This window comes from Bactrocera neohumeralis, chromosome 5 (assembly GCF_024586455.1).
Source record: "Bactrocera neohumeralis isolate Rockhampton chromosome 5, APGP_CSIRO_Bneo_wtdbg2-racon-allhic-juicebox.fasta_v2, whole genome shotgun sequence".
NCBI classification, from domain to species: domain Eukaryota; kingdom Metazoa; phylum Arthropoda; class Insecta; order Diptera; family Tephritidae; genus Bactrocera; species Bactrocera neohumeralis.
In genome coordinates, this window is record NC_065922.1 from 57,492,043 (window position 1) to 57,506,642 (window position 14,600).

General features: G+C 37.8%; 1 protein-coding gene across 2 annotated transcripts; it reads right to left on the minus strand.

The window, feature by feature from the left end:
• Positions 1-11,521: 11,521 nt before the first annotated feature.
• On the minus strand, positions 11,522-14,388 carry LOC126758793 (obg-like ATPase 1). Of its 2 annotated transcripts, none has more exons than XM_050473174.1 (6): positions 14,202-14,388; positions 13,834-14,031; positions 12,838-12,898; positions 12,393-12,774; positions 11,992-12,327; positions 11,522-11,910 (listed from the first exon to the last, which is right to left on the minus strand). In XM_050473174.1, the coding sequence occupies exons 2-6, from the start codon at positions 14,012-14,014 to the stop codon at positions 11,677-11,679; spliced, it is 1,194 nt and encodes a 397-aa protein (XP_050329131.1). In that variant the 5' UTR covers positions 14,015-14,031; positions 14,202-14,388; the 3' UTR covers positions 11,522-11,676. The 2 variants fall into 2 exon arrangements, with proteins under 2 accessions (XP_050329131.1, XP_050329132.1); XM_050473175.1 differs by having other exon boundaries at positions 12,838-12,894; positions 13,830-14,031.
• Positions 14,389-14,600: the final 212 nt, after the last annotated feature.

Consider the following 14,600-nt stretch of genomic DNA (forward strand, 5'->3'; position numbering starts at 1 on the left):
GAATATTTTAGGCAACATGGTATATATCAATGACGGTGTTGATGTAACAGCCATAGCACGAAGATAACAATAGCTAAAAATTAAAAAGTCAACAAACAACTTGCTTACACCGACAGCATTGTTAATGACGTAGGCATTTTGAGGAGACAGAGCAGGTACCGTTCGAAAGGGCACGCGTTAAAAGCGCAAAAACAATCAGCTCAAACTCAAACGATACAGCAGCAAGCAAATAAAAAAGAAAACATAAACAAGTCGCTTTAACAGCATTGAAATGCATTGTAGCGCCGTTAACACAATTGTATTTTCACTTCGTTTAAGCATTTAATGAGTGGCAAGCGGAACTACAAACGTAACGTAACTTGGGGCATTACCTCATTTCAGTTGTAATAAAAACTGAGCGAAGCATTCGTAATGAAAATGTCATTTGAAAAAGTGTGAAGCGCGATAATGTTGTTAGTGGATTTAAGCGAAATTGTTCAAGGAATATTGTAGGAACATGGCAGTTGCTCATTAATGAGTTGTTATGACGTCAGCCAACCCAACAACTACATTTATAACAAAAGCAGGACAAACACTTGTTTGGAAATGAATGCCGTTAGGCAAACATGCAATCGTGATTGTTGCTTATGCTAACTCATAACAAGATGCGAAATTACTTTTGTTTATAAATGCACCACACTAGCCGAACTACTCGTACTGCACCCAGTTTTGCACCGTGGCATCGAGGCATGAAAAACATATTTCTGTTTTTGAAACGCAGAAATTAATTACAAGCAGATTTTTTGAACACATTAAAATACCTTGAATTTTGCTGAAAAGAAAGTTATATGTGGCTAAGTGTGGGTTGAACCGAAATGTGGGCCAATTCTCATAAGACTAAAATGAATAAAGCTTAACTCGACTTAAGTTAATGGTTACAATTTTAATTTTTTTGACCAAGTTAATTATGTTTTGAAGTGGTATTTCATTGCAAACAATGCCGAGAGCATCAGAAACTTCAATTTCGTTAGAGTTAAAATATGTTATCATATATTTACTAAGACTCTAAAATACCATTTCCACTTAAGCCACTTCAACTTACAATGTGACAACAAAGGCCCCGGAAATTATAAATAAAACGTAAAGTATTTAATTATTAATCAATATTTATTTTGTCGCCTTCAAAGTAATCCCCAACAGATGTGCAAACGATTTTTCCAGTTCTCGAAACACTCTTCACTTTTTGGGGTGGCCTTCAGCTCTTTCAGCGAATTTTGTTTTACCTCTTCGATCGACTTAAAACAGGTTCCACGGAGCGGCAATTTCAAGAAAAATCGGACACGGAGACAAATCTGATGCGTACTGTGGTTAATCGAGAGTATTTATTGCATTTTTGACTTTAAATTCGGTCACAATAGTGGCTCAATGCGATGGTGCATTATCTCCGTGTAAAATTCATGAATTCTTCTTCCGAAATACCGGTCGTTTTCGACGGATATTCTCACACAAACACCTCAATACAACCAAATAGAACTCCTTATTGACCGCCTGTCCTCTCGGAACAAATTAATGATGTACCAAATCACGAATATTGAAAAAAACAATGAGCATCGCCTTGATTTTTGAGCGGCTTTGACGTGTTTTTTTGGTTTCGACCCTTTTTTTCCACCATTCCGATGATTTTTGACTTGTTTGCATGTGAAACCCATGTCTCATCGGCATCGGCATGTGGAATCGGAATTCGCACGATCAATCAAGCGTGTACTATACACCGTTCCCAAAACAGTCGGGTCTATATAACCGGAATGGGCCCGGATTTTTATCCAGCCAATTCGGCTGCTATAATAACAACAATAACATGTACTATACACATACCTACATATGTACATGTACCTGGCATAGAAATTGACGGTTCAAAACAAGTTCTTATATAAACAACTCTTTCGTTTGTGGTAATCTACATATATTCTGTGCAACCGATGTTAAGTTTTTCTCTTATTTCCTGTTTACGGTACTCTTCAAAATTCAGCTTTATCAAAAATTAGACAAAATATCCACCAAAATCATTCGAACAGACTCGCGAGAGATGTCGAGAACACTTGATTACAAGATTAGGATGGAGAAACAAATTATCCAAAATGGTGGCCACCCGAAAAATCACAATTTTCTCTGTAACTGTTCACCTTTTTTCGATTTTTTTTAAGTAGTAAATATATATTATCAGATTTAGACAACTAAAAAATAAAACTTGTCGCTGTTCCACCTTAAAGGAGTGAGATAGTGCGACTTGAGTAAATTGTAAAATATGTAGATTAGTGCTACTCATACGCCACAGCGTACAAAAGGTAAATACGAGAAATCTTGGAATATTTAATTTGCATCAGGTTGCCACCAAGTTTGCAAACGCAGCAGACATCTAACGCAAAACAAATCAAAATTCTTGCAAACTTATGTTAATATATGTATATATATACATATATGTATGTATATTAATTTACATTTGAAGCATTTCTGCACCAGGTTAGTTCGTAATGTGCTAAGAGCGAATTTTAGCGTTGAGCCAAAATTTTGCACCAAGTTGTTAAACGGTAAACTGGTTTCATATAGTTTTACAAGCGCATATGTGAACTACACACGCACTTTATTGTTGCTATTTTACTTCCTTACCACAACTTCTGGCGTGGTTGCTGAATGTGGTTGCAAGTAACACAAATTAAATACTCATTTTCGGCTTAGAATTTGAGTTTGTCAACAGATTTCGTCTTCTATTTCATTTTTGACAAATTTATGCAATAGAGGAAGTAATAAAGGCATTTTTAGAAAGCAGTTTAATTGCAAAGTTAACACAACCTCTGGAAAAGTGATACAGCAACCTAAAAACAAATCTGTTAGACGAACGTCTGGATCTTTTTTATATGCTAGAATAAGAATACTCGATAAATAGTAGAAACTCACTGCTGTATGATGAAATACCGTTTGGAACCACAAACTTTATACGGTAGCTTCTAAAAATAATGGCGTCTGAGCCAGTAATCTCACTATGTTAAAGGCTATTAGTAAGAGAAGAGTCACCTTAAAAAAAAAACTTTTCATGTCTCTTCTGTAATTGTACCCTGATCAAGGTATAATAAGTATACAGTTAAACTTCTACAACTCGAACTCTTGAATCCGCAATAGAAGTCAAATTTCATACAAAATTTCCTTCCATAACTCGAAGTCTCTCTAGCTCGAAGTTTTTTCGTGGATTCGAGTCAGGGAAGTCGGGAATGAACTGGCTGATGTTTGCCCGCTCCGCAGTATTTACCAACATGGTAGGACCGGAGCCTTTCATCGCTGTTGTCCCCACGCTATAAAATGGCTGTTCCACAATGATGATACAGTGGATAGGGACAAGCATTGGCAACAACTCCTAGGCATACGCTATGCCAAGTTGCTAATGGGTCGTCACAACCTTAAAAGGTTACAATATGTAATCAACCTCCCAAGGCAAAAGCTTAGGCTAATTGTCGCCTTCTGCACTGGTCATTGTAAGCTCAAGAAGCACTTATTTAAGATGGGCCTAGCTTCGTGTGCGAATTCTCGGCTCTGCGACTTGGAGTCTGAAACACCAGAGCATCTACTAACCGACTGCACAGCAGCCTGTAGGCGCAGTATAAATGCCCTTGGATCCATGTTTCTAAATAGGGGTCCCATCGCCTCAAAGCACTTAGCAGTGTATTAGAATTTATCAACTTGCTGGGGCTAGTTGAGACGTTGTGACTTAGGAGAGGGCACAACAGGCCCTTGGTCGCGGTGCAATACTCACTTACTTATCTAATCTAGAGAAGGCTGAATCGAATTAGGCAAGCCCGTCTGTCTGTTAGTCGATCTATCTGTATATAATCGATTAAGTCCCTCAGTTTTTGAGATAGCGATTTGAAAATTTCATGGAGGATGGGGTCATGTGTAGAAGTTCACGCAAGTGAGGAAAGTTCTCTGATCGCCATTCACTTGGGAGTGGCCAGAAACGATTCTACATATGACTCAAGCAGCTCACGACTTCCGGTCTTTGACCAAGTATCCTCTGGGTAGCCTAAGAACATCCGTTCGAAGGTGAGCTAAAGTGAGAAGGCGAAACATCCCCCTGCATAGGGTTGTGCGCTGGGTTTGGGACCCGCCACGTAAAAAGCCTATCCCAATGAAAAGCGACAAACAGCCTCGGATGAGAAACCCCTCTTTTGATGACGACCATGGCAAACGAAATAAGGACAACGATATCAGGGCATGCACCTGGAATGTCCGGTCCCTTAATTGGGAAGGTGCCGCTGCCCAGCTGGTTGATGTCCTCGTGAAAATAAAGGCTGACATCTCCGCCGTCCAAGAAATGCGATGGACGGGACAAGGACAGAGACGAGTAGGTCCTTGTGACATTTACTACAGTGGCCATATAAAGGAGCGCAAGTTCGGTGTGGGATTCGTGGTGGGAGAGAGACTCCGTCGCCGAGTACTATCATTCACTCCGGTGAATGAACGTCTAGCCACAATCCGCATCAAAGCGAGGTTCTTCAACATATCGCTGATCTGCGCCCACGCTCCGACGGATGAGAAGGACGATGTGACCAAAGATGTCTTTTATGAGTGTTTGGAACGAGAGAGAGCTGCCCCCGACACGATGTCAAAATCGTGCTTGGCGACTTTAACGCCAGGGTGGGCAAAGAAGGTATCTTTGGCACTACGGTCGGTAAATTCAGCCTCCACGACGAAACATCCCCAAATGGGTTGAGGCTGATTGACTTCGCCGGGGCCCGAAATATGGTTATCTGTAGTACTAGATTCCAGCATAAAAAGATTCATCAAGCCACCTGGCTGTCTCCGGATCGAAAAACCACCAACCAGATCGATCATGTTGTGATAGACGGAAGACACGTCTCCAGTGTTTTAGATGTGCGTGCGCTCCGAGGTGCTAACATCGACTCGGACCACTATCTTGTTGCAGCCAAGATTCGCACCCGCCTCTGTGCAGCAAAAAACGCACGCCATCAAACACAAGGAAGGTTCGACGTCGAGAAGCTGCAATTACAACAGACAGCCGAACGATTTTCTACTCGGCTTGCACTCCTGCTCTCTGAGAGCACTCGTCAACAACTCGGTATAAGGGAACTGTGGGACGGCATTTCAAACTCCTTACGTACAGCTGCAACCGAAACCATTGGTTTTCGGAAAGTGCAAAAGAACAGCTGGTACGATGAAGAGTGCCGTGTCGCAGCGGAGAGAAAACAGGCTGCCTACCTCGCAACGTTACGATCGACCACTACACGTGCGGGATGGGATAGATACCGAGAATTGAAGAGGGAAGCGAGACGCATCTGCAGACAGAAAAAGAAAGAGGCCGAAATGCGTGAGTATGAAGAGCTTGATAAGCTGGCCGATAGGGGTAATGCTCGAAAATTCTACGAAAAAATGCGGCGGCTTACAGAAGGTTTCAAGACCGGAGCATACTCTTGTAGAACCCCCAAAGGTGATCTAGTGACCGATGCCCAGAGCATACTTAAATTATGGAGGGAACACTTCTCCAGCCTGCTGAATGGCAGTGAACGCACAACGCCAGGAGAAGGCGAACCCGATTCCCCAATCGATGACGATGGAGCAGACGTTCCATTACCCGACCATGAAGAAGTTCGAATAGCAATTGCCCGCCTGAAGAACAACAAAGCGGCAGGGGCCGACGGTTTGCCGGCCGAGCTATTCAAACACGGCGGCGAAGAACTGATAAGTAGCATGCATCAGCTTCTTTGTAAAATATGGTCGGACGAAAGCATGCCCAACGATTGGAATTTAAGTGTGCTATGCCCAATCCATAAAAAAGGAGACCCCACAATCTGCGCCAACTACCGTGGGATTAGCCTCCTCAACATCGCATATAAGGTTCTATCGAGCGTATTGTGTGAAAGATTAAAGCCCACCGTCAACAAACTGATTGGACCTTATCAGTGTGGCTTTAGACCTGGAAAATCAACAACCGACCAGATATTCACCATGCGCCAAATCTTGGAAAAGACCCGTGAAAGGAGAATCGACACACACCACCTCTTCGTCGATTTCAAAGCTGCTTTCGACAGCACGAAAAGGAACTGCCTCTATGCCGCGATGTCTGAATTTGGTATCCCCGCAAAACTAATACGGCTGTGTAAACTGACGTTGAGCAACACGAAGAGCTCCGTCAGAATCGGGAAGAACCTCTCCGAGCCGTTCGATACCAAACGAGGTTTCAGACAAGGCGATTCCCTATCGTGTGACTTTTTCAACCTGCTTCTGGAGAAAATAGTTCGAGCTGCAGAACTTAATAGAGAAGGTACCATCTTTTATAAGAGTGTACAGCTGCTGGCGTATGCTGATGATATTGATATCATCGGCCTTAACACCCGCGCCGTTAGTTCTGCTTTCTCCAGACTAGACAAGGAAGCAAAACAAATGGGTCTGGCAGTGAACGAGGGCAAGACGAAATATCTCCTGTCATCAAACAAACAGTCGTCGCACTCGCGACTTGGCACTCACGTCACTGTTGACAGTCATAACTTTGAAGTTGTAGATAATTTCGTCTATTTAGGAACCAGTATTAACACCACCAACAATGTCAGCCTGGAAATCCAACGCAGGATTGCTCTTGCCAACAGGTGCTACTTCGGACTGAGTAGGCAATTGAAAAGTAAAGTCCTCTCTCGACGAACAAAAGCCAAACTCTATAAGTCGCTCATAATTCCCGTCCTGCTATATGGTGCAGAGGCTTGGACGATATCAACAACTGATGAGTCGACGTTGCGAGTTTTCGAGAGAAAAGTTCTGCGAAAGATTTATGGTCCTTTGCGCGTTGGCCACGGCGAATATCGCATTCGATGGAACGATGAGCTGTACGAGATATACGACGACATTGACATAATTCAGCGAATTAAAAGACAGCGGCTACGCTGGCTAGGTCATGTTGTCCGAATGGACGAAAAAACTCCAGCTCTGAAAGTATTCGACGCTGTACCCGCCGGGGGAAGCAGAGGAAGAGGAAGACCTCCACTCCGTTGGAAGGACCAAGTGGAGAAGGACCTGGCTTCGCTTGGAATATCCAATTGGCGCCACGTAGCGAAAAGGAGAAACGACTGGCGCGCTGTTGTTAACTCGGCTATAATCGCGTAAGCGGTGTCTACGCCAATTAAGAAGAAGAAGATTTGAAAATTTGTTTTTTCTTACCAAGAAGATGCTCATTTGCCGGAACCAATATCCAACATTTATAGCCTATAGGTGTCATACGAACTGTCCAATCAAACTCAAGTCTTCGTATGGAAAACTTTTTAATTTGACAAGGTTTCTCAACGGAATTTGCACAGAAAGTTAATCAAGACATCACACTCCCGAAAGAGATTATTCAGATCGTACAACTATAGCACAACATGCATATAGAACATGTAGGCTATGTTCGTAAATGCATCATGACGCGCATCATGACGATTGCATAACAAACAGAACGTTCAGAAATGCCAATATTGCAGCACTGCAATAATCAAGCGTTCAAAAAGACAACACTTCTATCAGCTGTCACTCATAATTTCTATCAAAAAATTGTTTACTGCATTTAAATACGATGTCTGACGAAAAGTGCAAAACTGTTTCATTTTAATTTTTGTATTGAAATTTAGTTAAATTATGTTAATAATAATTGAAGCATGTTCGCGAATAACGTTGTAAGCGACAGATTTAGAAATGTTCAGGAAATGAAATAAACGTTTAAAGCTTAAAGTTTTATCTATTTTGGATTTTTTTTTATTTTTTCAATAGTAATCTGTGTATTTAGAATGAAGAAATTGAAATAAAAAATTAATAAAATAGTTAAACTAATAAAAAAAAAAGAAATTAAACTCTTTAAATGGAAAAACGTTTTATATCCAAAATTAAATGGATGTTAACACGTTATTCCACTATGCATAACATATAGTAGGATGGCGTTTGAAACGTTTTTCCGTCAACGTATTTGGAAAGTAAAGGTTTCAAAACCAAAAAAATTGTATTTCAGTAATACAAACAGACAAAGAAGGTTATAAACAAACCGAAAAATCTTTTATTTCAAATAAATTTAAACGATATTTCCGCAAAATGTAATTCACAACGGATATGTAGTAAATAGTATAGAGTATCAATATATGTATTGGTTTATCTTTCATGGCAACTGTTTATAAAACTGTGCATAGTTTTCTGGTAAATACGACGCCATTGCCAGAAGGTCCTTCTTCTTTTCATCACTTACTTTTATTGGATCATTCCTGAGCATTGGCAAAGTATAATTCGCATAATTTCAGGTTTTTTTTGAGCGCAAATTATAAGAAGTCCATGTTTCTGCTATATTATGCTGCTTACGTATTCTAAGTGTGTTTGGATCGTCTCTAGAAATTTGTATCCACTTTGCAGTACTTATTTTGCACAAAGGATTTCTATATAAATTTTTGACTAGCATCTCGAAGTTTTTAAATTCATATAGAGCAATTTGATGAATCTGGAATGGATTCGAAGGCCTTGCAAAATGAATCATATGACACACATCTGCTGGTGTATAAAGTTGAGCTGTTTTTTTCTTTTTTTCGATAAGTGCAAAATCCCGGTCGCATGGCAGAAAGCTGTGCCCTAAAGTAAGAAATTTTTGATTCACTTTAGAAAAGTATTTGGTCAGAAGGCTGTGGCACAAAGCAATCATAGTCCAGTTGTTATTTTGTCCAACGCATCTATCGGACCATATAATCAATTTTCTAATTTGATCAGTTTCCAGAATACTGAATTTTGATGTAATGTGTTTCCAAATACATGAAGCTATTTCAGCAGCTCCCCTTTTAGCAATCGTTTCGTGCCATGTGTACATATCGACCGTATTTTCTGAGATATTATGGGCAGCAAAAGTATAATTGGAATACTTTCGCTGATAAAATACATCAAGATGTGAGAGATTCGGTGTGAAAATCACTTGCTGCATATCGACACATATGACTACGGTATTTTGTGAATTTTTGCCAGCGTTGGAATCATCTCGAAGTTGCGCATATGCTTTATCTGCTTGCTCGTGATGAGCTGTCGCCAATTTTTGAATATTTTCAAATCGTTCCGTATTTTCAGCGGCAATCATATCAATAAAATATTTGTCACAAACCTTGCAAGTATCACTTCTTGGGAAACCAAATCGTAGTTTGTGTTCTGTATGAAAAATGTGCTTATATGTGTTGTACAAAATTTGGGTATCCGGATATTTAACTTTGTATAACTCGTACATTTTTTTAATATTTAAATTGGGGTTAAGACAATTTTTTCGAGATGTTGAACGACCATAGTGACTTTCTTGGCTGGGAAAGCTTACTATGTGTTCACCAACGCTCAGTTTTTCCTGTTCTATGATTTTGTGGGGATGATTTTCATGTTTTCCTCGCTGATCATCAATGTTTTTCCCATATTTTACTTTTTCAACCAAAATTTGAACTCTGCGCTGCGTTATCTTCATATTTTAAAATAAAAAGTAAAGTAAAAATCAACGAAAAACAACAACAAGAAAATATTTACCTGAAATGTGTGACAAAACATTTTTTTGCACACTCTCTCTCTTTTTCCGTTTGAAAGCACCAAAAAAATAAAATACTGTTGTATTTCGTATAGAACTCCCCTCTTCAACTCTTCTTCTTTTAGGCTCGCTCAATTCAAGAAGTGAGGATAGAAATAAACATTGCTCGTTATAATTTTTGCTATAAAAGTTATCAAAAAGGTTCTTCATTTGTTCATTATCAAGTTATGCACAATGGAAATTACAATGGCAATCAAAAACCTATTACAAAATAGTTCAAAATTTATATGAAATAAAAATTATGTACTTAAAACGTTTTTCCACTATACCTGCTTTGGGACATTTTTTGCTGGTATAACTTGTTTTTTTCTATTAATATAAGATTGCCCACTATTTCTTAGCTTTTTATTATTGAAATCTTTCAAATTTTCTAGATTTATTTTCCTTTTTGAGCCTCTAACACACTTATCAAGCACACGAGAACACTCACTTTTTGCCATTGTACACACAACAAATAAGTCACTTGAAACGTTATTCCACTGAGTGCTTGTATTAAAATGCGATTTGAATACGAACAAGTGCAATAATATGCCTAATTTTGATTTGGATTGATAAAAGAGAGCCATTATAACAGTAATCTGCAAAAAAAACCGTTATTCGCGAACATGCTTCAATTGTATAAATTATTATTTTTAAATTTTTAGTGAAAATCTCAGTAATGCGGAGACACAGTTATTGCTAAGAGAACGGTTGAATATGGAGGACGAGTTTAAATCGGGTAGAAGGAAAAAAAATGTATTGTGGAAGAAAGTTGTGACCGAAGTTAAAAATGTAAATGAAAACAATAAAAATTAAAACGAAGTTCATCAGAAAAAGTAATAAAAAAATTATTCAAATAAAGGAAGGTGAGGTAAAGTAAATTTTTTATGATGAAAACAGAGTGGTAAAATAGTTTCTTCTATCGATTCCATTGATATCATCTGAATCAACACGGCGAATGGGGGCATCTTGAATTCCTTCGATTTCATTGTTGGTTTCCATATCGGCATGCGTTATGTCGTTAATATGCTCAAAATAACCTCCCTTATTTATGATAAAATTGTGTAAGATAGCGCAAGCGAGTATTACATTAGATGTACATTTAATGCTCGAAGCTTCAATATAATTTAAAATTTTAAACTGTTTCTTAAAAATCCCGAAAGTTTGTTCTATAAATACTTTGTCTTTTAAAAGACAAACATTTGTACCTACAAATTTTTCTTTTTGACTTCAATACCCTTCTTTTTCTTAAATTTAAAGAAATCTATCATTTCTTTGCTCACAAAGTTCGTCTAGTGTTAGATTCAGCAAAATTTCCATTTTACATAGTATTATACGCGTTCAAAAATGCAAACAAATGTATCTGCAAATTGTCAAAAATTGTATAAGAAGTATCAAACGTCAAACTTGCAGTGTTGCTACTGTTGCTTATGCTGCAAGTCATGATGCATTTACGAACATAGCCGTACTATACACCGTTCCCACGACAGTCGGGTTTACGTAACATACGTGTAATTGACATACAAACAGACGGTTGAAAACAAGTTCTTATATAAACAACTCTCGTTTTTTTAATGACACTATTTTTTTAAATATTAGTGTTTAGCGCGACATCTTTAGGCAACATTTCCTGAAACAACTGAATAATACGGCGCCACCTGGTGACGAATCGCAAAGTTGCTTTAACGTGCCCACAACTATTGTGGATATAAAATGTACAAGTTTCTAGTTCACGATAAAAACACATTAAAATGCAAAGTTAAATAAACATAATTCTAATTTCATAATTATTCTATGTTTTACTACAAATAGCACTATTGTGTAAACCTATACAAAACATAGCAATCACCTTAAAACAACAAGAAACGATGTTATTTTTCAATATTCTTCGTCAACCAATATATTTCTATCAATAACCAAATGAATAATAACAAACCCCAATCATTTTTCAAATGCCCAGCATATCATCGAAGCATGTCATATATTTCAAAATATAATTAGCAAAAAAATAATAAATTTTAGGCAAACAAGAAACTTTGTGAGTAAAAAATCAAATTTATATAAAACATTGCGAAGAGTACCATAAACACACAGGATCATTTCTTCTTTGCATCCTTTAAACCAGCACCCGCATTAAATTTGAAGAATATTATGTCGCCATCTTCGACAACATAATTACGTCCCTGTTGACGGTATTTACCAGCGGATTTAGCAGCAGCTTCTGAACCTTCTTCCTTAAAGTCGTGAAAGTGCATTACTTCAGCCATTATGAAACCTTTCTCGAAATCTGTGTGAATCCGGCCAGCGGCTTGTGGGGCCTTGGTACCTTTCTGGAAAAAAGAATTAAGCAAAATATAATATATATATAATTCCACCAATTACTATATATTATAAATTGTTCGACATATTACCTGAATTGTCCAAGCTTTGACCTCGTCGACTCCGGCAGTGAAAAAATACTCAAGTTGTAAAGCTTTGTAGCCAGTTACAATGATTTTATCTAATTGACTTTTACATTTAACTTCTTCTTCATACTCCTTTCGCTCCAGGTCATCCTTTTCAGCTAAGGTATGTTCGAAAGCGCCAGAGAAGGGGATAATAACTGCGCCGGGATCGTGTTTATCCACCCACTCTTTAATTTTAGGCAACCACTTGTTCTTTTTACGGATAAAGTCCTTTTCCGACAAATTTACCAGATAAATCACTGGCTTAGTTGTAAGGAACAGATATTTATTCAGAGTTTCAATCTAGTAAAAAAAAAGAGAAATTTTTATTACATACAGGATATGTGTGGAAGTAATTCACAGCTTACATCATGTGCATTCCAATCAGCAAATCTCAGTTGTTTTTTCTCATCCACTAAAACGCCTTTAATTTTTAGCATCGAATCATATTCGGGTTTGAGCTTTTTATCTCCACCCCTCGCAACTACTTTTTCTAATTTATCTAAATTCTGCATAAGCTTCTCTTCATCCTTAAGTCGTAGCTCCTCTGAAATGATATCCAAATCACGCACTGGATTTACTTCTCCTTCCACATGTGTAACATCAGGGTCTTCGAAAGCGCGACACAAGTGGAAAATAGCATCACATGCACTAATATGTGACAAGAAGGCATTACCAAGACCCTGACCTTCAGATGCGCCCTTTACTAGACCGGCAATATCTACTACGTTGAGGAAGGCAGGCACTTTTCTAAAAACAAAATCATATATGAGAATGTAAAGAAACCAATTGTGATAAGCTTTATATACTTACGATGCTGGCTTATGATAATCACAAAGAAAATCGAAGCGCTCATCAGGCACTGGTACCCTACGTGCTGAAATAAGAAAATCACTATTAACGCGAATTTCAACAAGTGGCGTCACAAAATTTTAACAGACTCAGTGTACTTAAATATAACTTTGCAATCATAATTGATAAATCTAAATAATAACGAGACTTGTTGCATCTTTGCTTTTTCATTTAGAACAGGTTTTTATTATAATACTAATCTCCAATTGACTATCGCTAGTGGTAATGCACTTGAATATAGCCAATCATTGCAATTTTCTATAATTTCCTGCAATTTTAAAATGTCCACGGGCAATAATGGCCGTTTCGAAGACGATTATCATTTACCATACCCAAGACAACTTTATAGTTTGCTCTCTTTTTACAACACTGCAGGTATGTCCATTGGTAGACATTTTAACGAAATCTTTAAAATTTTGCACAACGGCGAAGCAATTTGCATATGAAATTACCAACGCCCATTATTGCTTATTTTACTTGTTTCATTTATACTAAACCAAAGCTATACGGGTTGGAAAGATTGGTTAATATACCTCTACACAGTGGCCAACGGCAGCGCAACTATTCGTAGAAACGTGTTTTTGCAGGCTCTATGTGAAAAAGTTTTGTTCACAAAATTACTATAATTTTAAAATCTTTTCCAATAGCCAAAGTGGTAATCTAGAGAAAATAGTAAAAATATAGGAAGCTTGCCAGCATAACAAAGGAAAAGTTGAGTTGGACGCACCTTCATTTGACCTTTCAGCAGTCTACATTGATGTATACAATTCAGACATTTGCTGCTACACCGGCAGCACACAGGTTAATAACCAATGCTATTAAAATCTACATTATCAGAATTATACATGACTATACAAAAAGTTTTATCCCATAATAGTCTTCAAAGGCTTATGTTATCAACTCTCTGAGATCTTCGTACACAAAAATTGGAAAAATAAATATAATTGGGATACTTATTCTCATTGGGATCGATGGTACAGAAAGGGAAGTTTTCCGCCGGCGCAGCACTCTTCGTCAGTACGTTGAAGAAAGTTGACTTGCCTACATTAGGCACACCTACAATACCGATGCGTAAGTTAGTGCCAATACGACCAATTAGGGGTTTGCGCTCGGGCTCTTCTTGCTTTTTAGGTGGCATTGTGTTTTTTTATTTGTCTGCAATTAATACGATATTCATTAAAAGTTAGTTCCTATTAATGTTGATATATTATTTTATCTATTTATGGTAAATATTTGTTTCGTTGGCAGCAACATATTAGAGTGGTAAGAAAGGCATGTAGTTGTTTCTTTCGTGCACATAACCTCAACGTTGGGAATAAACTTACCTCTTTGAGTTCACGCAATCTCGATTGTGCAGATTAAAAGTTATGTTTTTTATTATTATCACAAATAACTTGTTATTTTAATATAATTCACCAATTCACTTGGAAATTGCTTTTATTTTACGACCCAGCCGGCAAGGAATCAATACGGTTGCTCACATGCACGTCAAGAGACGTCAGCTGTCAACTCAAGCCCGGAGTTGTGACGGATGATAATTGTGAATGCTACGAATGATATTCACAATAACCATACTTTAAAAAATATTTTATGCAGAAAATTATATAAATTTTTTTTTCATTTATTTGACTTTCATTACATTATATACACAATTTTATTTTAAAGTGGGTTATGTATATTTCACTAAGCTAACTTAACCAAGACCCCTTCTTTCGGTAAAGAAC

Excerpts from the sequence above, each read along its gene's own strand:
- LOC126758793 (XM_050473174.1), bottom strand. The coding sequence starts at position 14,014 with ATGCCACCTAAAAAGCAAGAAGAGCCCGAGCGCAAACCCCTAATTGGT. Across the intron at positions 12,899-13,833 it reads TACCATCGATCCCAATGAGA|GTAGGGTACCAGTGCCTGAT; the intron begins ATAAGTATCCCA and ends TTATTTCAGCAC. Across the intron at positions 12,328-12,392 it reads CTGATTGGAATGCACATGAT|ATTGAAACTCTGAATAAATA; the intron begins GTAAGCTGTGAA and ends TTTTTTTACTAG.